The 26,462-nt window shown below is 46.0% G+C and overlaps 2 protein-coding genes across 10 annotated transcripts in view; both read left to right on the plus strand.

Annotated features, from left to right (window-relative positions):
- LOC141148587 (uncharacterized) overlaps positions 1 to 26,462 on the plus strand; it is a 580,328-nt gene that overhangs the window by 276,032 nt on the left and 277,834 nt on the right. The gene's annotated exons all lie outside the window — the stretch shown is intronic.
- Positions 1,871 to 22,958, plus strand: LOC141147359 (uncharacterized). The gene is made up of 5 exons (XM_073634597.1): positions 1,871 to 1,919; positions 2,871 to 3,086; positions 3,516 to 3,815; positions 3,916 to 4,017; positions 22,591 to 22,958. The coding sequence occupies exons 1-5, from the start codon at positions 1,871 to 1,873 to the stop codon at positions 22,956 to 22,958; spliced, it is 1,035 nt and encodes a 344-aa protein (XP_073490698.1).

Genomic DNA, 26,462 nt, shown 5'->3' on the forward strand with positions numbered 1-26,462 from the left:
CGCAAATACTGTGTGAAAAAAAAAAATTAAACACCCACCATTTTAATCTGTAGGGCATTTGCTTTAAAAATATATATAATGTTTGGGGGTTCAAAGTAATTTTCTTGCAAAAAAAAATAATTATTTCATGTAATCAAAAAGTGTCAGAAAGGGCTTTGTCTTCAAGTGGTTAGAAGAGTGGGTGATGTGTGACATAAGCTTCTAAATGTTGTGCATAAAATGCCAAGACAGTTCAAAACCCCCCCAAATGACCCCATTTTGGAAAGTAGTCACCCCAAGCTATTTGCTGAGAGTCATGTCGAGTCCATGGAATATTTTATATTGTGACACAAGTTGCGGGAAAAAGACTCTTTTTTTTTTTTTTTGCACAAAGTGTGGGGATACCACATGTGTGGGACTTTTTGGGAGCCTAGCCGTGCACGGGACCCCGAAAACCAATCACCACCTTCAGGCTTTCTAAGGGCGTAAATTTTTGATTTTACTCTTCACTGCCTATCACAGTTTCGGAGGCCATGGAATGCCCAGGTGGCACAACCCCCCCCCCCCAAATGACCCCATTTTGGAAAGTAGACACCCCAAGCTATTTGCTGAGAGGTATAGTGAGTATTTTGCAGACCTCACTTTTTGTCACAAAGTTTTGAAAATTGAAAAAAGAAAAAAAAATTTTTTTTCTGGTCTTTCTTAATTTTCAAAAACAAATGAGAGCTGCAAAATACTCACCATGCCTCTCAGCAAATAGCTTGGGGTGTCTACTTTCCAAAATGGGGTCATTTGGGGGGGTTTTGTGCCATCTTGGTATTTTATGGCCTTCAAAACTGTGATAGGTAGTGAGGAGTGAAATCAAAAATTTATGCCCTTAGAAATCCTGAAGGTGGTGCTTGGTTTTCGGGGCCCCGTACGCGGCTAGGCTCCCAAAAAGTCCCACACATGTGGTATCCCCATACTCAGGAGAAGCAGCTGAATGTATTTTGGGGTGCAATTCCACATATGCCCATGGCCTGTGTGAGCAATATATCATTTAGTGACAACTTTTTGTAAATTTTTTTTTTTTTTTGTCATTATTCAATCACTTGGGACAAAAAAAATAAATATTCAATGGGCTCAACATGCCTCTCAGCAATTTCCTTGGGGTGTCTACTTTCCAAAATGGGGTCATTTGTGGGGGTTTTGTACTGCACTGCCATTTTAGGACCTCAATAAATGACATAGGCAGTCATAAACTAAAAGCTGTGTAAATTCCAGAAAATGTACCCTAGTTTGTAGACGCTATAACTTTTGCGCAAACCAATAAATATACGCTTATTGACATTTTTTTACCAAAGACATGTGGCTGAATACATTTTGGCCTAAATGTATGACTAAAATTGAGTTTATTGGATTTTTTTTATAACAAAAAGAAGAAAATATCATTTTTTTTCAAAATTTTTGGTCTTTTTCCGTTTATAGCGCAAAAAATAAAAACGGCAGAGGTGATCAAATACCATCAAAAGAAAGCTCTATTTGTGGGAAGAAAAGGACGCAAATTTCGTTTGGGTACAGCATTGCATGACCACGCAATTAGCAGTTAAAGCGACGCAGTGCCGAATTGTAAAAAGTGCTCCGGTCAGAAAGGGGGTAAAACCTTCCGGGGCTGAAGTGGTTAAGTGGTTAAAGACAAAAAAAATCCTTTTAATGAGAGTTAAAACACATTCCTGTGACTGTTTACATGAATTGTCACTTTGCAAGACTTTTCTGACTTCTTCCTCATAGTTTCCCAGCATTAAAAAAAAAAAATTGAAAGTAAAATTAAGTTGAAGACATTCATGTGACTGAGACATTGAGTGTGTTGGCACATCGGAGTAAAGTGCATTTCGTTTCACAAGGACTCGAAATGACGGAGAGGACTATTCTGGGAATATTGATTCCTCTCTGCCAGTCATGTAAGTTTTAACCTTTTAGTATTGGTGAGGGGAATGAGCCGTTCAGTTATTGTATAGATGATATATAATAGAAAAGTTCTGTGATGTGATGTTCAGGCACATGGAAGTCATAGAAGACTGATAGATCTGTGGAAATACCGTAGCTTTTTCCTAGTCCTGTAATCTGATTACAAAGAACTTTAATTACTGATATAAACTTTAGGCTTCTTTCACACTGGGACGTTGGGGGGCATCGGCGGTAAAGCGCCGCTATTTTTAGCGGCGCTTTACCATCGTTTTTGCCGAAAAAGGGTTAAAACCGCCCACAAAGCGCCGTTGCCCATTGATTTCAATGAGTGGGGCGCTCATGCAGCTTGCAGGACTCTTTTTTACCGTCCTGCCAGCGCACCGCTCCAGTGTGAGAGCCCTCGGGCTCTCACATTGAAGTGAGAGGAGAGGCTCCTTCAAGGCTTTGCAGGTGCTATTTTTAGTGCTATAGCCCAAACATGGTTTGATGATTTTGGTGTGAAAGAACGTGAGTGGTCTGCACAGAGCCCTGACCTCAACCCTACTGAACACCTTTGGTATGAATTGGAACACCAATTGTGAGCCAGGTCTTCTCATCCAACATCAGTACCTGACCTCACAAATTTTCTTTTGTCTGAATGGGCACAAATTTCCACAGACATTCTCTAAGATCTTGTGGAAGGCCTTCCCAGAAGAGTGGAGGCGGGTATAACTGCAAAATGGGGCCCACAACAATACACATATTTTTATGGCTATGTTCTTGGAAAAGGTTAACCCTGACTTGTTGTCCTGCTGAAAAGCAACATGAAGAAAAAGAAAAACTTTGCCCACAGTGACACAGACAGACGTAGTAAACCAGTAGAGGGTCCTATTGGGTTACGTACTCCATTCAAATCTAAAGTAAATGTTTGTGCTTTAATTCCATGTGGGTTTTTTTTTTTACAGTTTCTCAACTGGAGGTGACAGCCCCTGCTTCTCAAACAGCTATATTATTCCAGTCTTTTATTTTGCCATGTACCTTCCATATGGATACTCCTTCTGTGAACAAGCAATACCTATCAATAATCTGGTACTTTGGAGGAAAAGAGCTGCTGAAAACAGACAACAAGGAGAAAGTGATCAGAAAGGGGCTGTCTTTCGATGAGCAAGAGGCCATAAAGGGTAATGCATCGCTGACCATTCACAACGTGACCATTGCCAACCACGGGACTTACAAATGTTTAGTCATCCACAGTCCATACCAACAGTTTAGGGAGATCCAGCTGACTGGTTGTCATTTTATATTTTATTGCTTACTTGAGACAGAGAGAGCAAAACATCTTTTCCACTGCTTTTCCACCTGAAGCCAGTCCCAGGCTACACATTTTGCCATCTTCCCTACCACAAATCTTTCAAAATGAGACAAACTGTACATGGGTCTCAAAGTAAATGGGCTTTGCCTAACAGGTATTCTAGGTAGAAGCAGTAGAAGCAGTGTAATGCTGCTTCTACCTAGAGATCAGGGTTCACAACACTTGCTAAACTCTTCTCAGCATATGAGTTCCTCCATAACCAATTCAACTTCAATAACAGCATCTGTGTTACCTACAGCCAGACCTCTACTCTCCATCCTCAGCAAGAGCATCCAGAGAAATAAAGAGAATGCCCTGACCTGTATGGCCATTGGATTCTTCCCTCCTGATATCAGGATAACGTGGTACAGAGATGGAGAAGTCCTGAAGAATCAGTCTATGGGAAAACTAAATAAATACAAAGATAGAACCTACCAAGTGAAGAGCTCTATGACAATCACACCAAGTGATGATGATCAGAATAAAACGTTTACATGCACGATTCAACATGTTTCGCTACCAGAAGCTATACAGGAGGACTTCGAGGTTGTCTATGAAGGTATAAATTATTATCAGCTCTTTGATATATTTTTGTAACAATGTAAACATGGAGGATGTCTGACTTTTCTCTTTAATCACTTCTCATTTAACTTTCATAGAAACATCATCTACTGAGCCCATAGTTGTTGGTGTTGTCCTCCTGGTTTTGATAGCAACTGTGATTGGTATCTTTTCCTGGAAGCAAACTTACAGGAGAGCAGGTAATACAAACAATTGATTATATTTTTATATCTCTGGAACAGTAATTTACTGTAACCCATACTAAATGCAAGGACCTGGACTGTGGCAGCCATACCCAAAGAAGACAAGCAGAAGGCAAAAGACTAGTCACCATTATTGTGTCCTTCAGCTGAACTCTTCCCAGTTACTGACTAGTCGTGCAATGTTCTGCACTGTGTCTCTGTATGGAGGTGACCAGCTTGGTAGAAGCAGGGCTTTGCTTCCTCATGTCAAAGCAGGGCTTTGCTTCCTCATGTCAAAGCTGCCCCCCCCTGATAACTGGTGGATTGATGACTGATGAGATAATAAGAAAGGAGAAAAGATAAAGCACAAGCGGGGGATCCTTGCACTGCCAGTCACCAATTACAGCTACCTCTTCATTAAGGAGTACAGAGTGGGGCATGGCCAAGATGGCGCTGTGAGCAGCGGTTTTTCCAGAGAGCTCCGCTCAGCCGATTCTATAATCTGGATCCATCTCTTCAAAAACTCCCAGTTTTAATCCCAGCTGCTCGGGGGGGGATACTGGTACTCCCTAGTGAGTGAGGAGAGAGGAGGATTTCCCTTCCCGGGCCGAGATTGGCGCCGCTGCGCGCTCCCGGCCTGCCATGGACGACTAGGCCGCAGCCGCGGCCTTTCCTAACGGGCCGCGTGGCGAACCGTGAGTCCCCTGGCGTGATCGGTCCTATTGTCTGACCTAGCTGGCTGCTGTAGATGCTAGATGGGGGCAGGTGAGGAGACCCTGGACTGTTCATAGGCCGCACTCTGGGCCTGGCCCCCCCTTCCTTCCCTGCGTGACTAGGCCGCAACCGCGGCCTCTCCTGAAGCTCCGGAGCCACAGGACTGACTGAGGCTGAATCTGATCCTACTGGCCTAGAGGAGGGGGCCCTGTGCTGAGTGGGGATATCTCCCTGTCCAGGGAAACAACCCCTGTATTACCTCCCCCCCCCCTGTCCTCCAGATCCTGGGGATCCCTGGCTGGCTGCATACCCTGATCTATCTCTGGAGGCCTGAAGTGGATACCTTCTGCATCTCATAACTGCAGGTGAGCAAAAACCTGTTAAGGGGACATATACACTGCACCATATCTACTGCTTGACTACCCCTGATACCCCTGACCCTGCAGACAGGTTCCCATAGCCAGTTGCTGACTACTGCCCGGCTTTGGGCCCCCTGGCTCCTGAATGAGACGCAGGAACTCCAGTGCAAAGTACAGTAAGGGGGTAAGAGGCTGACTTTTCCACCACAGTTGGACTCCCCTCAGTCGCCCGCCTGCCTCTCTCTGGAGGTCTTTAATGTACTCAGCGCCCACAAAGCCTCACAGATTACCACTATGGAACTGGATGACTCTCGGCCCCCCTGGCTGGCGGATGTCATGGCGGCTATCGCCACTTGCCAATCCAAGTTAACATCCAAAATTGAAGCTGTCCAGCTGGATATGGGTCTCATCTGTCAAGATATAGATAAAATCAGATCGCGAGTTACCGAGACAGAGCAGAGATTGAGTACCACTGAAGATACCATTGCGGACCATGGGGCATCACTCCGTACACTTCAAACCAAAGTAAAAGCCCTTGAATACCGAGCCGAGGATGCAGAGAACAGGAATCGGCGTAATAATCTCTGCATTGTTGGTCTACCGGAGGGGGTAGAGGGGACTAATCCCACCTCCTTCATAGAGGCTCTGCTGCGTGACCTGCTACCTGAGGCCCGCTGGTCACCTTATTACACAGTGGAGAGGGCACACTGTATCCCACCTAAGCCGGGACCCCCTGGATCCCCCCCCCCGCACCTTCATACTCCGTCTCCTCAACTTCAGAGACAGAGACGAAGTTCTCCGCGCTTCTAGAAATGTTGGAGACCTCTGATTCCAAAATACAAAGCTGATGATCTTCCCGGACTATTCGATAGAGACACAGAAACTCAGAAAATCTTTTGACCAAGTCAAAGCAGCGTTGCGATCACGCAACATTCGCTACAGTGTGCTTTTCCCTGCTCGCCTCAGGGTCCAGGATGGCGAGACAACTCGTTTCTTTACTACACCGAGAGAGGCCTCAGCCTGGTTGGACTCCCTACCACAGATTCGTTGAGGATCTACCTGGTATGTGACGTATGACTCTTCTTATTGCTTACCCTCCATGGCTTCAGCCCAGGTCTGAGCTACCACGCAAATTAACACAATGACGATGCAGTTTGTTGCATGGCCTGGGCCCATTTCAAGCTACTTAGAGTGCGGAATTGAGGAGGGATGCTCACTACCCCAACCAGGGAAATTTCAAGTTAATGCCTCTGCCAAAGAACTTGGTCAGGAGACCGTTGGAACACACAGTTCCTTTACACCTGTTTCTTCCCATGAACAATGCTGGAACTCTTGCTTTAGGTATCCTCCTAAACACGGATCGACTTCACTGTGAGGCCGCAATATGACCTAACTTCCTCCGTTTGACTTTCCAGGCCCTCACAGCCTGCTGTATCACATGCGGAGATCTCATGTGTGGAAACCCACTTGAATTGCTGCTTCCTCCCCCGTGTGATGTTTCGGGGGGGCGGGCTCGCCTCTTCCACGGACCCCCTGTTGCAGCCGGCGAGTTGAACAAGTTTGGGATTGAAACCTGCCTCAGTTTTGGGGGGTTGGGTGGGGTGGGGGGGTGCGAAAGTTCCCCTAATGGGGCAAATTGCATTTACTTTAGATACTGGTATCCTTTATCGTTTTTTTTTTTTCGGTTTGGTTTGGTTTTTATTTGACATTTGTATTATAATGTTTGACTTCTCAGCATTGCACTATTTCCAGGTGTGTCCGTTTTGGGTTCTGGGGCCCAGCTCGGGAGCCGTGACTTGCATTACCCCTAACACTCTGATTATCCCTTGTAGACATGTCCTCCCTTAACATCATCTCCTGGAACACCAGGGGACTGAACTCCCCGGTCAAGCGTTCCCTGGTGTTCCAATTTATTAAAACCTATAACCCACACATATGTGTGCTCCAAGAGACACACCTAACGGGGCGTAGGATTCTGGCCCTAAAAAAACCATGGGTGGGCCACCATTACCACTCTACACACTCCACTTTTTCTAGGGGTCTTACTATTCTGGTATTGAAATCACTTCCTTTTCGGCTCCTGGACTTGGCCCTGGGCCCTGACGGTCGGTACGTTATTATTCATGCTAAAATATACTCTTTAACATGGACTATTGTGGGCTTATATTTGCCTCCTCCGGCTTCCTTGCTGGTGCTCAACCAGATCACCGGCAAGATGGCTGAATTTGCCTCTGATAATAATGTTATATTGGGTGACTTCAATCTGGTCCCTGACCCGGACGTCGACAGGCTAACTCCTGCGGGACATCATTGTCCTGGGTTGGCAGAGTGGGCGGACACCTATGGCTTGACGGATGTCTGGAGGTGGCGTCACCCCCTGACTAGGGCATACACATGCCACTCGGCCTCCCACAGAACGTTTTCTCGCATAGACTTGGTCTTCGCAGGGAGCCCGGTCCTCCCACGGGTCACGGACATACAAATACTCCCTAGGGGAATCTCCGACCACGCACCCTTGTTGTTGTCCTTAGACCTTTCCCTGGGCACAGTAGAAAGGATATGGAGGCTCTCCAGATTTTGGATTTCAGATACAGCAGTAGACTCCCAATTTAGAACGGAACTGCTTGACTTCTGGGCCGTAAATTTGGGTTCAGCTGATCCCACAGTTGTATGGGATGCCTTCAAGGCAACGATGAGGGGACATTACCAGACCATCATTGCCAGAGTCCGTCGGGAGCGTAGGGCAGACTTGGTTGAAGCCGAGGGAGAGGCGAGTACTGCGGAGGCTCTTTTTTTCGCACTCGGGATCCTGCGCACTACTCGCAACTACAACTTCCGACGAAGGAGGTGATTCGTCTCCGTACCTCTCTCACCCAGAAGAAAATGCTGGCTCATTCCCAACGGATTTTGAGCAGGGAGAGAGGTCAGGCCGTCTGTTGGCCTGGCTTTCCAGGGAATAGGAGGGAGGGATGAGCATCTCACATATAAAGGACTCCTCGGGACAGTTGATCCATACACCGGAAGGGATTAATGGCTGTTTTGCGCAATTTTATGAATCTCTCTACAGATCCAGGGCAGACTACAGAAGGGAAGATTTGGTGGCATATCTAGATGACATTGATGTTCCAACCCTTACAGCAACGTATCGTGACAAGCTCGACGCACCAATCACGTCCTTGGAGATACTCCGAGCGCTTAAATCGATGCAGACAGGGAAAACAATTAGCGAAGCGATCATAGTCGTGATCCCCAAGCCAGGGAAAGATCCCTCGTTATGCGCCTCCTATCGCCCTATATCCCTTCTGAACGTCGACGCAAAGGTACCGGCAAAGGTATTGACTAATAGGCTTAACCTGGTCATTACAGGCTTCATGCCCGGGAAGGGAACTGATATTAATATCAGACGCCTCTACACACATATGGACAGGGAGGATGGGGTGACCAGTGGAGCGGTGGCCTCACTCGACGCGGAGAAGGCTTTCGACTCCGTCGAGTGGCTACATATGGGAGGTGCTGTCGTGATCCGGGTTTGGCCGGGGCTTTATGAAATGGCTCTGTATGTTATATCATGCCCCCTTAGCTAGAATACATACCAACGGATGCCTATCGGGGAAGTTCCAACTGTTTCGCGGCACACGGCAGGGATGCCCCCTCTCCCCGGGCCTATTTGCATTGGCGATGGAGCCTCTGGCTGTCTCGCTGAGGGCTCACCCTGGGGTGAGGGGACTTCATGTAGGTCCAATTGAGGAAAAGATATCGCTGTACGCGGACGATGTTCTGCTCTATTTAGCGGACGCCTCGTCCTCATTGCAGACTGCCCTGGATCTAATTAACCAATTTGGTGGCTATTCGGGGATTCGTATTAATTGGGACAAGTCGGTCCTCTTCCCGCTCCACCCCTCGACCCCTAAGGTACCACACCCGCAGCTCAAATTGGTAGAAGATTTCAAATATTTGGGGATTAAAATCAGCGCTAAGGTCCAGGACTACATGAACAACAATCTCCGACCACTCATGACGCAACTTACGGCTAGGTGTGCTGCTTGGCGTTCCCTTCCACTGACCCCTGTTGGCAGAGTCAACTTACTAAAAATGATTTACCTTCCCAAGTTTCTCTACTTTTTCCGTAACACACCCATACACATCCCTAGGACCCTCTTCCGCAGGCTGGAGGGTCTGCTGATACAATTCGTCTGGGCCGGGAGACCACCCAGGGTGGCCAAGCAGATCCTATATCTCCCACTTTCGGGGGGAGGTCTGGCGCTGCCGAATTTTCAAATCTACTACTGGGCAGCTGTTCTGGTCACGATTCGGTGGTGGTTCTCCCAGCCCACACAGAATCCGGCGGTCACTCTAGAGGCGGCTATTCTGGGCTCCTTTGCTGCACTGAGCAATCTCCCATTTTGCGGTCTCAGGGCCAATTCATCCATGACGACTCTGATGCGAACCACTGTGAGGGTCTGGCAAGATGCCAGGAAAATATACCGGAGGCCCAATCACATTTCAGCTCACATGCCCCTATGGGGTAACCCTATGCTCCCCCACTTTTACAGTATACCGGACCCCTCTCTCTGGGCAAAGAAGGGAATCCTCACATTAAAACATGTGGTTAAGGATGGTGGGCTCATGACTTTCCAAGCCCTGAGGCAATCCTTCGGTATCCCACTCTCCTTCCAATTCAGATACTGGCAGTTGAAACATGCCTTTGAAGCTCAGTTCTCAGCCCCCTAGTCCTGGAGCCAGATTCTGTTGAATGGCTCCTGACTTCCAGTGTGATGGAGAAGCCTCTCTCAACTCTATATCTATATCTCACAGTTGAGTATGACGCCAAATTAACTAAAATCTGGGAAAAGTGGAAGGCTGATATTCCCTCTTTGGACGAGGAGGAATGGAAGGATTGTTTAATTTCCTACATTCCCTCTATGATCGCTGCAAAAGACAGGTTCATACAATTTAAGTTCCTACACAGAGCATATTTCACCCCGCACAGACTGACGCGCATTTACCATGACAGAGATCCCAACTGTTAGAGATGCAGGCAGGAGGTGGGCATGTTCTGGCACATGGTCTGGTCTTGTCCCAAAATCCGACCCTTTTGGTCGGCAGTTGCCTCCACACTGAGCGAAGTCACGGGCTCAAATCTACCGGTGGATCCCCAAATAATGTTGCTTAGTCATCTGGAGGATGTTGAGGGTGATAGGTATAGTAAACTGTGTCTAACCTTTACATTGTGCTACGCTAGGCGAGAAATTTTGTTGAGATGGAAATTGGAAGAGCCTCCTACCCTTGCCTCGTGGAGAGGGTCGGTGAATAGAGTACTCCCCCTATATAGACTGACGTATGAAAGTAGACAATGCCCGGGGAAGTTCGATAAAATTTGGTCCTCCTGGGTGGACGCCTCTGGAAATCCTGAACCCCCTACCCCATAACTAAGATGTGAAATACAGTAGAGGACATCCTACATTCCAGGTCTACTCTTCTTATGTCCATCCCCCTTCATCTCCCTCCTCCCCTCCCCCCCCTCCTCTCCCCCCCCCCCTCGCCGCCCCCATTAGGCTTGATTAAATATTGGCTACCTACTTCAAATTGTTTAATCACTTGACGACCGCCTCACGCCGATGTACGTCGGCAAGGTGGCACGGACAGGCAAAATCACGTACAGGGTACGTGATTTGCCTTCCGCGGGTGGGGGGTCCGATCGGTCCCCCCCCCGGTGCCCGAGGCGGTCGCCATTTCTTCCCGGGCGATGAGAGGTGAGGGGGAGGCCATCCATTGTTGGCCACCCCCTCCCGATCGCTCCCGGCGAATGAAAATGCTTCCTTTCCCTCTGTAATGTAAACAGAGGGAAAGGAAGTGATGTCATCTCTCCTCGAGCGGTCTTTTCGTCGCCGCGCCGAGGAGAGAAGACATCCAAGTAAGTCTGCACAACACTACACATTCAGTAGAACACGCCAGGCACACTTGTCACCCCCCATCACCCCCCGATCACCCTCTGATCACCCCCCTGTACCCCCTGTCACTCTGACACCAATAGCATTTTTTTTTTTTTTTGCATTGGTGTCAGTTTGTGTCAGTTAAAAGTTTTAGGGCAGTTAGGTTAGCCCCCTTTAGGTCTAGGGTACCCCCCTTAGGTCCAGGGTACCCCCCTAACCCCCCCTAATAAAAGTTAACCCCTTGATTACCCCCCGTCACCAGTGTCGCTAAGCGATCGTTTTTCTGATCGCTGTATTAGTGACACAGGTGACGCTAGTTAGGGAGGTAAGTATATAGGTTCGCTGTCAGTGTTTTATAGCGACAGGGACCCCCATATACTACCTGCTAAAGGTTTTAACCCCCTGATTGCCCCCTAGTTAACCCTTTCACCAGCGATCACCGTATAAGTGTTACGGGTGACGCTGGTTAGCTAGTTTGTTTTTTGTAGTTTATTACAGTTTATTACAGTTTATTATAGTTTTAGGGCTCCCGCCGTTTATTACCCTATAAAGGTTTAACCCCCTAATTGCCCGGCGGTGATAGAAGTTAAGTTTTTAGGATCAGATAAGGTCTGCGTCGCCCCAGGCAGCGTCAGGTTAGCGCCAGTACAGCTAAAACCCACGCACGCAGCATACACCTCCCTTAGTGCTATAGTATCTGAACGGATCGATATCTGATCCGATCAGATCTATACTCCCCAGCAGTTTAGGGTTCCCTGAAACGCAGTGTTAGCGGGATCAGCCCAGATACCTGCTAGCACCTGCGTTTTGCTCCTCGGCCCAGCCCTGCCCAGCCCACCCAAGTGCAGTATCGATCGATTACTGACACTTACAAAACACTAAGCACACATAACTGCAGCGGTCGCAGAGTCAGGCCTGATCCCTGCGATCGCTAACAGTTTTTTGGTAGCGTTTTGATACAGTCGCCAACAGTCAGGAGCTTTTTTGCCTGTGAGGCTCACTAGTGTACCCCTAAATTTAGAGGCCAAAATGGCAAATCCAAGGTACACTAGTGAAGAGGCCTACAGGATTCTGAGCATGACAGATAGTGAAGAGGAAGTCACTCATCTGTCAAGTTCAGGCTCAGAATACGAACCTGTAGAGGACAGCGGCTCCATGACAGATAGCTCTGACGACAGAGTTGTGGTCCCTGCTAGGGTCAGGCGTACCAGACCCCGAACTTATGCTGTCCTTGAAGTGCAAGAACCGCAGGGCTCTCGTATGGAGCAGAGCAGTACTAGTGCCGCTATTCCTTCTGGTGAACTGGCAAGCACCAGCGGCCTAGTACACCCTGGTCGTACATCCAGCACTGCAGTATCACGTGGTGACGTGGCGAGTCCCATAAGTGCAGTTCAAGCTGGCGAGGTGGCAAGCAGTAGTAGTGTCCCGCTGCCACCAAGAAGACAAAGACAGGCCCGTCGTGCCCATAGTGCCCTTCCTGCTGCATTGGCCAATCCGAATTGGGAACCTTCCACTTCTGCAGCACCCGTACTTCCCCCTTTCACTGGCCAACCCGGAATTCAGGTGGAAACAGTTGACTTTATGCCACTGGATTTTTATTCACTGTTTTTCACCGAAGATCTCTATAGATCTATTGTGGACCAAAGCAATTTGTACGCTGGTCAACACATCGCCGCTAATCCCCAGTCCTCCCTTGCCAGAGATTGGAGACCAATTACGGTCTCCGAATTTAAGACCTTTCTGGGCCTTTCCCTCCTCATGGGGTTGAATAAAAAGAGTAAGTTGCGGTCATATTGGTCCACTGACCCAATTTACCATTCACCCTTGTTCTCTGCTTCCATGACCAGGGCACGATACGAGCAGATTTTGCGGTTCATGCACTTCAACGACAATGAACTCTGTCGTCCTCGTGGAGACCCTGCATACGATCGGCTCTACAAAATTCGGCCCCTCGTAAACCACTTCAACCAACGTTTTGCAGACTTGTTTACCCCCCATCAAGTTGTCTGCGTTGATGAGTCCCTGATTAAGTTTTCTGGCCGCTTGTCATTCAAACAGTACCTTCCCAGCAAGCGTGCCAGATACGGGGTCAAGATGTATAAGCTCTGTGACAGGGCCACAGGCTATACATGTAGATTTATGGTTTACGAGGGAAGAGATAGTCACGTAGAGCCGACAAACTGCCCTGACTACATAGGCAAGATAGTGTGGGACTTGGTGTCACCCTTATTCGGAAAGGGGTACCACTTGTACGTGGACAATTATTATACGAGCGTGCCACTTTTTAGTCACTTGTTTGATCAGCAGATTGGAGCATGTGGCACCGTGCGACCTAATCGCCGGGGCTTTCCCCAGCGGCTTGTAGATTCCCGTCTTAGGCTGGGGGAGAGAGCCTGCTTGAAGTATAATAATTTGCTCGCTATGAAGTGGAGGGATAAGAAGAATGTTTTCGTTCTCACCTCCCTTCATGCAGACACGACGACCCAAATTTCTACGGCGACTGGTGTTGTGGAGAAACCCCTCTGTGTCCACGAATACAACCTTAATATGGGAGGGGTGGACCTCAACGACCAGTTGTTGGCGCCGTACTTAGTTGCCCGTAAGGCCAGACGCTGGTACAAAAAAGTGTCTGTATACTTATTTCAATTGGCTTTGCTGAATGCTCATGTGCTATACAGAGCTTCAGGACAGACTGGATCCTTCCTTAAATTCCAGGAAGAGATCGTCAGAGCCCTTCTGTTTCCAGACGGTGCTCTACCTCACCTTCCCCAACCAAATGCAGTAAGCCGGCTGCATGAGCGGCATTTTATTTATGCCATCCCGAGTACCCCTACCCAACGAGCCCCCCAAAAAAGATGTCGTGTCTGCAGCAAGCGCGGATTTAGGCGTGACACCTGGACTTATTGTCCCTCCTGTCCTGGCAATCCTGGTCTTTGCATGGGTGAATGCTTTGAACGCTACCATACATTAGTTGAGTATTAGCGTAGGGTTCAGCACTGCACAGACTAGGCACACTAACACAGGGTCTCCCAAGATGCCATTGCATTTTGAGAGACCCAAACCTGGAACAAAAGTTACAAAAGTTAAAAGTTACTAAAAAAAAGTGTAAAAAAATAAAATAAAAAAAAATTTAAAAAAATAAAAACACAAAAAAAAATATAAAATAAAAAAACCAAAAATAGTTGTTGTTTTATTGTTCTCTCTCTCTCTATTCTCTCTCTATTGTTCTTCTCTTTTTTACTCTATTCTATTCTGCAATGTTTTATTGTTATTATGTTTTACCATGTTTCCTTTTCAGATTTTTCATACTTTACCGTTTACTGTGTTTTGTTGGTAACCATTTTATTGTTTTCAGGTACGCCATTCAGTTGCAGCGCGGATTTATTTATCTTGACAGCAACAGCGTTTGCTCCCATGATATATAAAGCCGTGACTCCAACGCTGTCGGAGGTGATTTCACCACCACAGTTACATACTTCAGCATATATGCCGAAGCGTGGGGGCAGAAGTGGGTGGAGGAGCGATTTGCTCCTGCCTTTTGCGGGAGGATGACCCCATGCTTCGGCATATATATATTTTAGGCACAGGTTGCGTTAAATGTTTTACTATTTTTTTTTTTGTATTTGCTTTGCAGGTATGGTAAGTCTTACTGTTATACTGTAATGTTGCTTTGTTTTATTGTTAACCATCATTTGCTTAGCAGGTACGCCATTCAGTTGCAGCGCGGATTTATTTATCTTGACAGCAACAGCGTTTGCTCCCACGATATATAAAGCCGTGACTCCAACGCTGTCGGAGGTGATTTCACCACCACAGTTACATACTTCAGCATATATGCCGAAGCGTGGGGGCAGAAGTGGGTGGAGGAGCGATTTGCTCCTGCCTTTTGCGGGAGGATGCCCCCATGCTTCGGCATATATATATTTTAGGCACAGGTTGCGTTAAATGTTTTATTTTTTACTATTTTTTTTTTTTGTATTTGCTTTGCAGGTATGGTAAGTCTTACTGTTATACTGTAATGTTGCTTTGTTTTATTGTTAACCATCATTTGCTTAGCAGGTACGCCATTCAGTTGCAGCGCGGATTTATTTATCTTGACAGCAACAGCGTTTGCTCCCACGATATATAAAGCCGTGACTCCAACGCTGTCGGAGGTGATTTCACCACCACAGTTACATACTTCAGCATATATGCCGAAGCGTGGGGGCAGCAGTGGGTGGAGGAGCAATTTGCTCCTGCCTTTTGCGGGAGGATGCCCCCATGCTTCGGCATATATAAATGGTGCATGTATGCCCATCATTAGAAGTGGGTGGATGAAGGGAGGTATTCTAATGGTGGGCATACCCACCGATCAATATCTTTTTTTCGTTCAGCCCACAGGCTGCATGAAAAAAAAGTTTACAATATATGCCTAACAAGGACCAGCAACGTACTGGTATGTTGCTGGACTTTGAGTGGTTATACCAGAATGATGCCTGCAGGTTTAGGTATCATCTTGGTATCATTCTTTTCAGCCAGCGGTCGGCTTTCATGTAAAAGCAATCCTAGCGGCTAATTAGCCTCTAGACTGCTTTTGCAAGCAGTGGGAGGGAATGCCCCCCCTCCCCCACCGTCTTCCATGTTTTTCTCTGGCTTTCCTGTCCCAACAGGGAACCTGAAAATGCAGCCGGTGATTCAGCCAGCTGACCATAGAGCTGATCAGAGACCAGAATGGCTCCAAACATCTCTATGGCCTAAGAAACCGGAAGCTACGAGCATTTCATGACTTAGATTTCGCCGAATGTAAACAGCGCCATTGGGAAATTGGGAAAGCATTTTATCACACCGATCTTGGTGTGGTCAGATGCTTTGAGGGCAGAGGAGAGATCTAGGGTCTAATAGAGCCCAATTTTTTAAAAAAAGAGTACCTGTCACTACCTGTTGCTATCATAGGGGATATTTACATTCCCTGAGATAACAATAAAATTAATTAAAAAAAAATAAAAATGAAAGGAACAGTTTAAAAATAAGATAAAAAAGCAAAAAAATAATAAAGAAAAAAAAAAAAAAAAAAAAAGCACCCCTGTCCCCCCCTGCTCTCGCGCAAAGGCGAACGCAAGCGTCGGTCTGGCGTCAAATGTAAACAGCAATTGCACCATGCATGTGAGGTATCACCGCGAAGGACAGAACGAGAGCAGTAATTTTAGCAGTAGACCTCCTCTGTAAATCTAAAGTGGTAACCTGTAAAGGCTTTTAAAGGCTTTTAAAAATGTATTTATTTTGTCGCCGCTGCGCGTTTGTGCGCAATTTTAAAGCATGTCATGTTTGGTATCCATGTACTCGGCCTAAGATCATCTTTTTTATTTCATCAAACATTTGGGCAATATAGTGTGTTTTAGTGCATTAAAATTTTAAAAAGTGTGTTTTTTCCCCAAAAAATGCGTTTGAAAAATCGCTGCGCAAATACTGTGTGAAAAAAAAATATGAAACACCCACCATTTTAATCTGCAGGGCATTTGCTTTAAAAAAAATATATAATGTTTGGGGGTTCAAAGTAATTTTCTTGCAAAAAAAAATTATTTTTTTCATGTAATCAAAAAGTGTCAGAAAGGGCTTTGTCTTCAAGTGGTTAGAAGAGTGGGTGATGTGTGACATAAGCTTCTAAATGTTGTGCATAAAATGCCAGGACAGTTCAAACCCCCCCCAAATGACCCCATTTTGGAAAGTAGACACCCCAAGCTATTTGCTGAGAGGCATGTCGAGTCCATGGAATATTTTATATTGTGACACAAGTTGCGGGAAAGAGACAAATTTTTTTTTTTTTTTTTTTTTTTGCACAAAGATGTCACTAAATGATATATTGCTCAAACATGCCATGGGAATATGTGAAATTATACCCCAAAATACATTCTGTTGCTTCTCCTGAGTATGGGGATACCACATGTGTGGGACTTTTTGGGAGCCTAGCCGCGCACGGGACCCCGAAAACCAAGCCCCGCCTTCAGGCTTTCTAAGGGCGTAAATTTTTGATTTCACTCTTCACTGCCTAGCACAGTTTCGGAGGCCATGGAATGCCCAGATGGCACAACCCCCCCCCAAATGACCCCATTTTGGAAAATAGACACCCCAAGCTATTTGCTGAGAGGTATAGTGAGTATTTTGCAGACCTCACTTTTTGTCACAAACTTCCGAAAATTGAAAAAAGAAAAAAAAAATACATTTTTCTTGTCTTTCTTCATTTTCAAAAACAAATCAGAGCTGCAAAATACTCTCCATGCCTCTCAGCAAATAGCTTGGGGTGCCTACTTTCCAAAATGGGGTCATTTGGGGGGGGGTTTTGCCATCTTGGCATTTTATGGCCTTCAAAACTGTGATAGGTAGTGAGGAGTGGAAACACAACTTAACGCCCTTAGAAATCCTGAAGCCGGTGCTTGGTTTTCGGGGCCCCGTATGCGGCTAGGCTCCCAAAAAGTCCCACACATGTGGTATCCCCATACTCAGGAGAAGCAGCAGAATATATTTTGGGGTGTAATTCCACATATGCCCATGGCATGTTTGAGCAATATATCATTTAGTGACAACTTTGTGCAAAAAAAAAAAAAAAAAAATTGTCACTTTCCCGCAACTTGTGTCAAAAAATAAAATATTCCATGGACTCAACATGCCTCTCAGCAAATAGTTTGGGGTGTCTACTTTCCAAAATGGGGTCATTTGGGGGGGTTTTGTGCCATCTTGGCATTTTATGGCCTTCAAAACTGTGATAGGTAGTGAGGAGTCAAATCACAACATTATGCCCTTAGAAATCCTGAAGGCGGTGCTTGGTTTTCGGGGCCCCGTATGCGGCTAGGCTCCCAAAAAGTCCCACACATGTGGTATCCCCATACTCAGGAGAAGCAGCTAAATGTATTTTGGGGTGCAATTCCACATATGCCCATGGCCTGTGTGAGAAATATATCATTTAGTGACAACTTTGTGCAAAAAAAAAAAAATTGTCACTTTCCCGCAACTTGTGTCAAAAAAGAAAGTATTCCATGGACTCAACATGCCTCTCAGCAAATAGCTTGGAGTGTCTACTTTCCAAAATGGGGTCATTTGGGGGGGTTTTGTGCCATCTGGGCATTTTATGGCCTTCAAAACTGTGATAGGTAGTGAGGAATGAAATCAAAAATTTATGCCCTTAGAAATCCTGAAGGCGGTGATTGGTTTTCGGGGCCCCGTACGCGGCTAGGCTCCCAAAAAGTCCTAAACATGTGGTATCCCCATACTCAGGAGAAGCAGCAGAATGTATTTTGGGGTGTAATTCCACATATGCCCATGGCATGTTTGAGCAATATATCATTTAGTGACAACTTTGTGCAAAAAAAAAAAAAAAAAGTGTTACTTTCCCGCAACTTGTGTCAAAATATAAAATATTCCATGGACTCAACATGCCTCTCAGCAAATAGTTTGGGGTGTCTACTTTCCAAAATGGGGTCATTTGGGGGGGTTTTGTGCCATCTTGGCATTTTATGGCCTTCAAAACTGTGATAGGTAGTGAGGAGTCAAATCACAACATTATGCCCTTAGAAATCCTGAAGGCGGTGCTTGGTTTTCGGGGCCCCGTATGCGGCTAGGCTCCCAAAAAGTCCCACACATGTGGTATCCCCATACTCAGGAGAAGCAGCTAAATGTATTTTGGGGTGCAATTCCACATATGCCCATGGCCTGTGTGAGAAATATATCATTTAGTGACAACTTTGTGCAAAAAAAAAAAAATTGTCACTTTCCCGCAACTTGTGTCAAAAAAGAAAGTATTCCATGGACTCAACATGCCTCTCAGCAAATAGCTTGGAGTGTCTACTTTCCAAAATGGGGTCATTTGGGGGGGTTTTGTGCCATCTGGGCATTTTATGGCCTTCAAAACTGTGATAGGTAGTGAGGAATGAAATCAAAAATTTATGCCCTTAGAAATCCTGAAGGCGGTGATTGGTTTTCGGGGCCCCGTACGTGACTAGGCTCCCAAAAAGTCCCACACATGTGGTATCCCCATACTCAGGAGAAGCAGCTGAATGTATTTTGGGGTGCAATTCCACATAGGCCCATGGCCTGTGTGAGCAATATATCATTTAGTGACAACTTTTTGTAAATATTTTTTTTTTTTTTTTGTCATTATTCAATCACTTGGGACAAAAAAAATAAATATTCAATGGGTTCTACATGCCTCTCAGCAATTTCCTTGGGGTGTCTACTTTCCAAAATGGGGTCATTTGGGGGGGTTTTATACTGCCCTGCCATTTTAGCACCTCATGAAATGACATAGGCAGTCATAAACTAAAAGCTGTGTAAATTCCAGAAAATGTACCCTAGTTTGTAGACGCTATAACTTTTGCGCAAACCAATAAATATACGCTTATTAACTTTTTTTTTACCAAAGACATGTGGCCGAATAAATTTTGGCCTAAATGTATGACTAAAATTGAGTTTATTGGATTTTTTTTATAACAAAAATTAGAAAATATCATTTTTTTTCAAAATTTTCGGTCTTTTTCCGTTTATAGCGCAAAAAATAAAAACGGCAGAGGTGATCAAATACCATCAAAAGAAAGCTCTATTTGTGGGAAGAAAAGGACGCAAATTTCGTTTGGGTACAGCATTGCATGACCGCGCAATTAGCAGTTAAAGCGACGCAGTGCCAAATTGGAAAAAGACCTCTGGTCCTTAGGCAGCATAATGGTCCGGGGCTCAAGTGGTTAAGGGTTTATAAGAATGTTATGCCGTAGGAATACTGTTAAGTGAAATTCCTGAAATGTACATATCTGGAACATTTGATAAATAGTGGTTATCGTCTGAAGATAGATCTTAATATCATTGTTATCACCACAATGGTTATACTAAATTTCTTTTGTTTTGTAATGCTGATTTGTTTAATAAAATCTTCTGTTAAAAAAAAAAAAGTACAGAGTGCAGCACTGTAGTGGCATCACCAAATCTCATCCTAAATCTCCTGAAACCAGTAGTAATGTAATTTATAAAATGAGTACCGTAGTTTGAATAGCTTTCAAATGGCAACAAATAATTTGTTTTAAAGCATTATTTCATATCATACTGCAGGATTAAAGGAGGCCTGCAGGTGACATATTTAGCCAGATTAGGAATCAAGGCTGCATATTTGATTATCATATAGGCCCCTATCTCATAATTGCATAATTATTTAATTTCCCCTTACGGCCTAAATTTACTAAAGCAAAAACAATATAACCCAAAACTTTGAATAGTAGACATCATAACTTCTCACTAGTATGGACATATGTGGGGTAGGAAGCCGCTCAAAACTGACCAAGTGCTGACACAGTGCTTCAGCTGTGGATATGGCTGTGTATGGCCTCAGCCAGCATTGCTCCGGCCACTCCCCCTGACATGTTTTACCCCACCTACTGGGGCTTGGTCACAGAGGACCTCTGTGACCAAGCCCCCAGTAGATGGGGTGAAACATGTTAGAGGGTTATGGCCGAAGCAGCGCTGGTTAAGGCCATACACAGCCATATCCACATCTGAAACACGGGGTTGGTTTTGAGCGGTGTCTTACCCCACATGTGTCCACGCTTCTGAATTAGTGTCTGACACCTGCTTCCATTTTCTGAATGCCAGTAGGGTTGCTTGTTATCATCCAGCTTTGAAAGGCGCTCCAAGTCTCCACTAGCATGTTGGCATTACAGAGCATGTTTGGAACCCCCTAAAATGCCTACACAGATATGTACCTCCTGAGCTCAGAACATATGTACACCTTGATCAGCAACCAGGGTGGTCATCGCTAAGCTTACAGACAAGCTGTAGACAGCTCTAAATTGCATTTTAAGATGCAGTAATTGGTGTGCCTATACCCTAACATTCAAGAAGTCAGTATTTTTTTTTTTTTTGTACTACAAGGTTTCTTTTTTAGGAAAAAGGAAGTCCAGATGGCCGTACCACTGTAGAAATCACCTTTATTTAGAAAACCACCAAACAGGGTAAAGCATCAAGGAAATAGCAACAAAAGAGCAGGGGGACCCGCTGACATGTTTCATGTTACACTAGAACTTAAGCCTAGTGCATGCTGCTAGTTTTTTTTTAAATTCAACCCAGCGGGTTAGTACAGTGATCTCCCCTGCTGTTCTATTGTGTTCTGGCAGGGGGAAAGCCCCCCCCCCGCCAGAACACTCCGGTCAGCGCTCTCAGCCAGTGGCTAAGAGGGCTGATCAGGAGCTGGTGGGCAGACCTTTTACATTATGTCCATTCGATAGAAGCCGGAAAAAAAGTGCACTTTCTGACGGACTGGCTGCAGTACACACGAGCCGAATATCGGACGGTTTCTATTGATGCTGCCCAACATTCAGGCCATGCGTACAGGGCTTTACTCATAGCAGTTTCAACCATCTCTGTCAGACACACTCATGTAGCACCCTCTAGTGCTAGACGTGTATATATATGTATATATATATATATATATATATATATATATATATATATATATATATAGTGTAGGTAAATTTGGCTTGGCTAGCAGCCAAGCCTGTGTTATTTCTGGGCTAGGATGAGTGACTCAGGGAGGCTGGTATGACTCAGAGGTAGCATCTCTGATGCCTCCCCCTACTTCTAGAAACTTGGAGAAGATTCTAGAAGAATGGGAGTGGAGGTGAGGAGGAGCTGCCTGGAGTATCCATGAGGGCTCTGATCAATCCCAAACTGATGGATTGGGACAGCCCAGCAGGAGCAGTGAAGTTTGGGTGGAAGCTGGAGATGGAGTGCTAGGAGGCTGTTGGAGACCCTTAAGGGTAGCCCCCTAATCTGGGGAGGGTGACCTTTGGTCTGGGAGCTCAGATGCAGGAGGGATCCCCTGATAACCCAAGAGGGAGCCCTTCCAGTGGAATGGGAGCAGGTTTGAGGACAGCAGGAGCCAGTGAGCACATCCGGGAGACATCCAGGGAGAAAGACAGCCGGCTGGCTGGTGAGTGAGACAGTCAGGAGAACTGAGAGACAGCCTGAGAGGACTGGGTGAGAGCAGTCTGAGATGGATGCAGAGTAAGGGGAGGACTGCAGAAGTTTAGCCAGGTGGGTTAGTGAAAGGGGCAGTGAAAGGGGCAGATGCAGCCAGGTGGGCTGGCAGTGCCTGAAGAGGTGGTGCTGGGATCAGTAGCCACAGAAAAGACAGCTGGGCACTAGGACTCTTTCTTCACACCAAAGGGGCTGGCGGGCCCAGCCTGTAAAGGGCTTTTCCTGGATCTGGCTGGTCAAATCCCCCAAACAGTATTCAGTATCCCCCTCTCTTTGGGCATCTTACTCCCTCAATAACCTAGATATGGATAGCTGCGTGATCACCCCCATGACATTCGTTAAAATGCTTAGCAATATTCAAATGATTTTTTTCAGTATCATACAAATGGTAATGGAGGTGATCCAGCAGACTTCTTTTTTTCTTTTTTACCATGTAATGTGATAAAGTTTGCCCTTTGTATTGTGTGAATAATGATGTATGTGTAACTTGTAGGCAGTATGTATGCATTTCATCCATGTATCTAGCTGTTTGCCTGGTTAAATTTCTGTATACTGTACCAATTACGGAATACGTTAATATGAATTTTATGCTACAGCTACTTTTACTTTAATGGAAATCGATGGACTTTCCAAGCTGGTTGCTGGAGAAGAAACATTTCTATATTGTAGAGCCACCAATTGCCCAGAGAACACGAGTGTGACTTGGCTGGAGAAGAGAAGAGGACAAGTCTGTGAGATCCCAGAGTACCATGGAGGAGATAATGAAGAAGAGGAGAGACTGATGGACACACAGTATGGGGTCATATCATGCAGAGACGGACCAAACTTCACATCTTCACTGAAGTTCAAACCCAACGTGACCAATCACAAAGATGTGACCTTCATCTGTAGATATAGCTGTGGGAAATGGAGGCAAGAGAAAACATTCCACTGCAGAGCTATTTGTGGTGAGCAGTTTCTATGAAGGTATATATAAGGCAGAACTTTTTGTTTTTAGTTTTGGATAAAGTAAAGCTGGGTACACACTTTCAGTTTTTTTTCTTTTAAGTAGCTGGTAGAAAGATAAAAAAAACTGACCGATTGCTGCATCAGCACAAGCAATGTTGATGCAGTGATCTCTACCACTGGGACATTGAATTCTGACAGCGGGGACAACCCCCCACCACTATACACTGATCAGAGCTCCCAGCCATTGGCTGATCGAATGCTGGTTTTCCATTCGACAGAAGCCAGTCATTAGACCAACTTCTGTAGAACAGATAGCTGTACACAAGGACCGAAGCTGTACACACGGATTTTCGCCCAGTAAGTATCGGGCTTAAAGTTATAGGTCGAAAAAAGACATGCGTCCATTTAGTTCAAACAGTAAAACAAAATTAAAAAAATAGAAAACCTAAAAAATAAAAATAAACAGAAAACCTCCATGTACAGAACTGTATACTCACAGTATATTCAGAGGAAGGCAAAAGAAACCCTAATAGGGCGTACACACGGTCGGACTTTGTTCGGACATTCCGACAACAAAATCCTAGGATTTTTTCCGACGGATGTTGGCTCAAACTTGTTTTGTCCACACACGGTCGCACAAAGTTGTCGGAAAATCCGATCATTCTAAATGCGGCGACGTAAAACACGTACATCGGGACTATAAACGGGGCAGTGGCCAATAGCTTTCATCTCTTTATTTATTCTGAGTAGGGATGAGCCGAACACCCCCCTGTTCGGTTCGCACCAGAACATGCGAACAGGAAAAAAGTTCGTTCGAACACGCGAACACCGTTAAAGTCTATGGGACACGAACATGAATAATCAAAAGTGCTAATTTTAAAGGCTAATATGCAAGTTATTGTCATAAAAAGTGTTTGGGGATCCGGGTCCTGCCCCAGGGGACATGGATCAATGCAAAAAAAGTTTTAAAAACGGCCGTTTTTTCAGGAGCAGTGATTTTAATAATGCTTAAAGTCAAACAATAAAAGTGTAATATCCCTTTAAATTTCGTACCTGGGGGGTGTCTATAGTATGCCTGTAAAGGGGCGCATGTTTCCTGTGTTTAGAACAGTCTGACAGCAAAATGACATTTTGAAGGAAAAAACTCATTTAAAACTACCCGCGGCTATTGCATTGCCGACAATACACATAGAAGTTCATTGATAAAAACGGCATGGGAATTCCCCAAAGGGGAACCCCGAACCAAAATTTAAAAAAAAAAATGACGTGGGAGTCCCCCTAAATTCCATATCAGACCCTTCAGGTCTGGTATGGATTTTAAGGGGAACCCCGCGCCAAAAAAAAAAAAAAAAAACGGCGTGGGGTCCCCCCAAAAATCCATACCAGACCCTTATCCGAGCACGCAACCTGGCAGGCCGCAGGAAAAGAGGGGGGGACGAGAGTGCGGCCCCCCCTCCCTCCTGAACCGTACCAGGCCACATGCCCTCAACATTGGGAGGGTGCTTTGGGGTAGCCCCCCAAAACACCTTGTCCCCATGTTGATGAGGACAAGGGCCTCATCCCCACAACCCTGGCCGGTGGTTGTGGGGGTCTGCGGGCGGGGGGCTTATCGGAATCTGGAAGCCCCCTTTAACAAGGTGACCCCCAGATCCCGGCCCCCCCCCTGTGTGAAATGGTAAGGGGGTACATAAGTACCCCTACCATTTCACGAAAAAAGTGTCAAAAATGTTAAAAATGACAAGAGACAGTTTTTGACAATTCCTTTATTTAAATGCTTCTTCTTTCTTCTATCTTCCTTCATCTTCTGGTTCTTCTGGCTCTTCTGGTTCTTCCTCCGGCGTTCTCGTCCAGCATCTCCTCCGCGGCGTCTTCTATCTTCTTCTCCTCGGGCCGCTCCGCACCCATGGCATGGGGGGGAGGCTCCCACTCTTCTCTTCTTCTCTTCTTCTCTTCTTCTTTTCTTCTCTTCTTCTGTTCTTCATTTTCTTCTCCGGGCCGCTCCGCAATCCATGCTGGCATGGAGGGAGGCTCCCGCTGTGTGACGGCGCTCCTTGTCTGACAGTTCTTAAATAACGGGGGGGCGGGGCCACCCGGTGACCCCGCCCCCCTCTGACGCACGGGACATGACGGGACTTCCCTGTGGCATTCCCCGTGACGTCACAGGGAAGTCCCGTCAAGTCACCGTGCGTCAGAGGGGGGCGGGGTCACCGGGTGGCCCCGCCCCCGTTATTTAAGAACTGTCAGACGAGGAGCGCCGTCACACAGCGGGAGCCTCCCTCCATGCCAGCATGGATTGCGGAGCGGCCCGGAGAAGAAAATGAAGAAGAGAAGAAGAGAAGAAAAGAAGAAGAGAAGAGAAGAGCGGGAGCCTCCCCCCCATGCCATGGGTGCGGAGCGGCCCGAGGAGAAGAAGATAGAAGACGCCGCGGAGGAGATGCTGGACGAGAACGCCGGAGGAAGAACCAGAAGAGCCAGAAGAACCAGAAGATGAAGGAAGATAGAAGAAGCATTTAAATAAAGGAATTGTCAAAAACTGTCTCTTGTCATTTTTAACATTTTTGACACTTTTTTCGTGAAATGGTAGGGGTACTTATGTACCCCCTTACCATTTCACACGGGGGGGGGCCGGGATCTGGGGGTCCCCTTGTTAAAGGGGGCTTCCAGATTCCGATAAGCCCCCGCCCGCAGACCCCCACAACCACCGGCCAGGGTTGTGGGGATGAGGCCCTTGTCCTCATCAACATGGGGACAAGGTGTTTTGGGGGGCTACCCCAAAGCACCCTCCCAATGTTGAGGGCATGTGGCCTGGTACGGTTCAGGAGGGGGGGGCCGCACTCTCGTCCCCCCCTCTTTTCCTGCGGCCTGCCAGGTTGCGTGCTCGGATAAGGGTCTGGTATGGATTTTTGGGGGGACCCTACGCCGTTTTTTTTTTTTTTTTTTTGGGCGCGGGGTTCCCCTTAAAATCCATACCAGACCTGAAGGGTCTGGTATGGAATTTAGGGGGAACCCCACGTCATTTTTTTTTTTTAATTTTGGCCGGGGTTCCCCTTAATATCCATATCAGACCTGAAGGGCCTGGTATGGAATTTAGGGGGACTCCCACGTCATTTTTTTTTTTTAATTTTGGTTCGGGGTTCCCCTTTGGGGAATTCCCATGCCGTTTTTATCAATGAACTTCTATGTGTATTGTCGGCAATGCAATAGCCGCGGGTAGTTTTAAATGAGTTTTTTCCTTTAAAATGTCATTTTGCTGTCAGACTATTCTAAACACAGGAAACATGCGCCCCTTTACAGGCATACTATAGACACCCCCCAGGTACGAAATTTAAAGGGATATTACACTTTTATTGTTTGACTTTAAGCATTATTAAAATCACTGCTCCTGAAAAAACGGCCGTTTTTAAAACTTTTTTTTGCATTGATCCATGTCCCCTGGGGCAGGACCCAGGTCCCCAAACACTTTTTATGACAATAACTTGCATATTAGCCTTTAAAATTAGCACTTTTGATTTCTCCCATA

Source organism: Aquarana catesbeiana, linkage group LG06 (genome assembly GCF_042186555.1).
Source record: "Aquarana catesbeiana isolate 2022-GZ linkage group LG06, ASM4218655v1, whole genome shotgun sequence".
In the NCBI taxonomy this organism is placed as follows: Eukaryota; Metazoa; Chordata; class Amphibia; order Anura; family Ranidae; genus Aquarana; species Aquarana catesbeiana.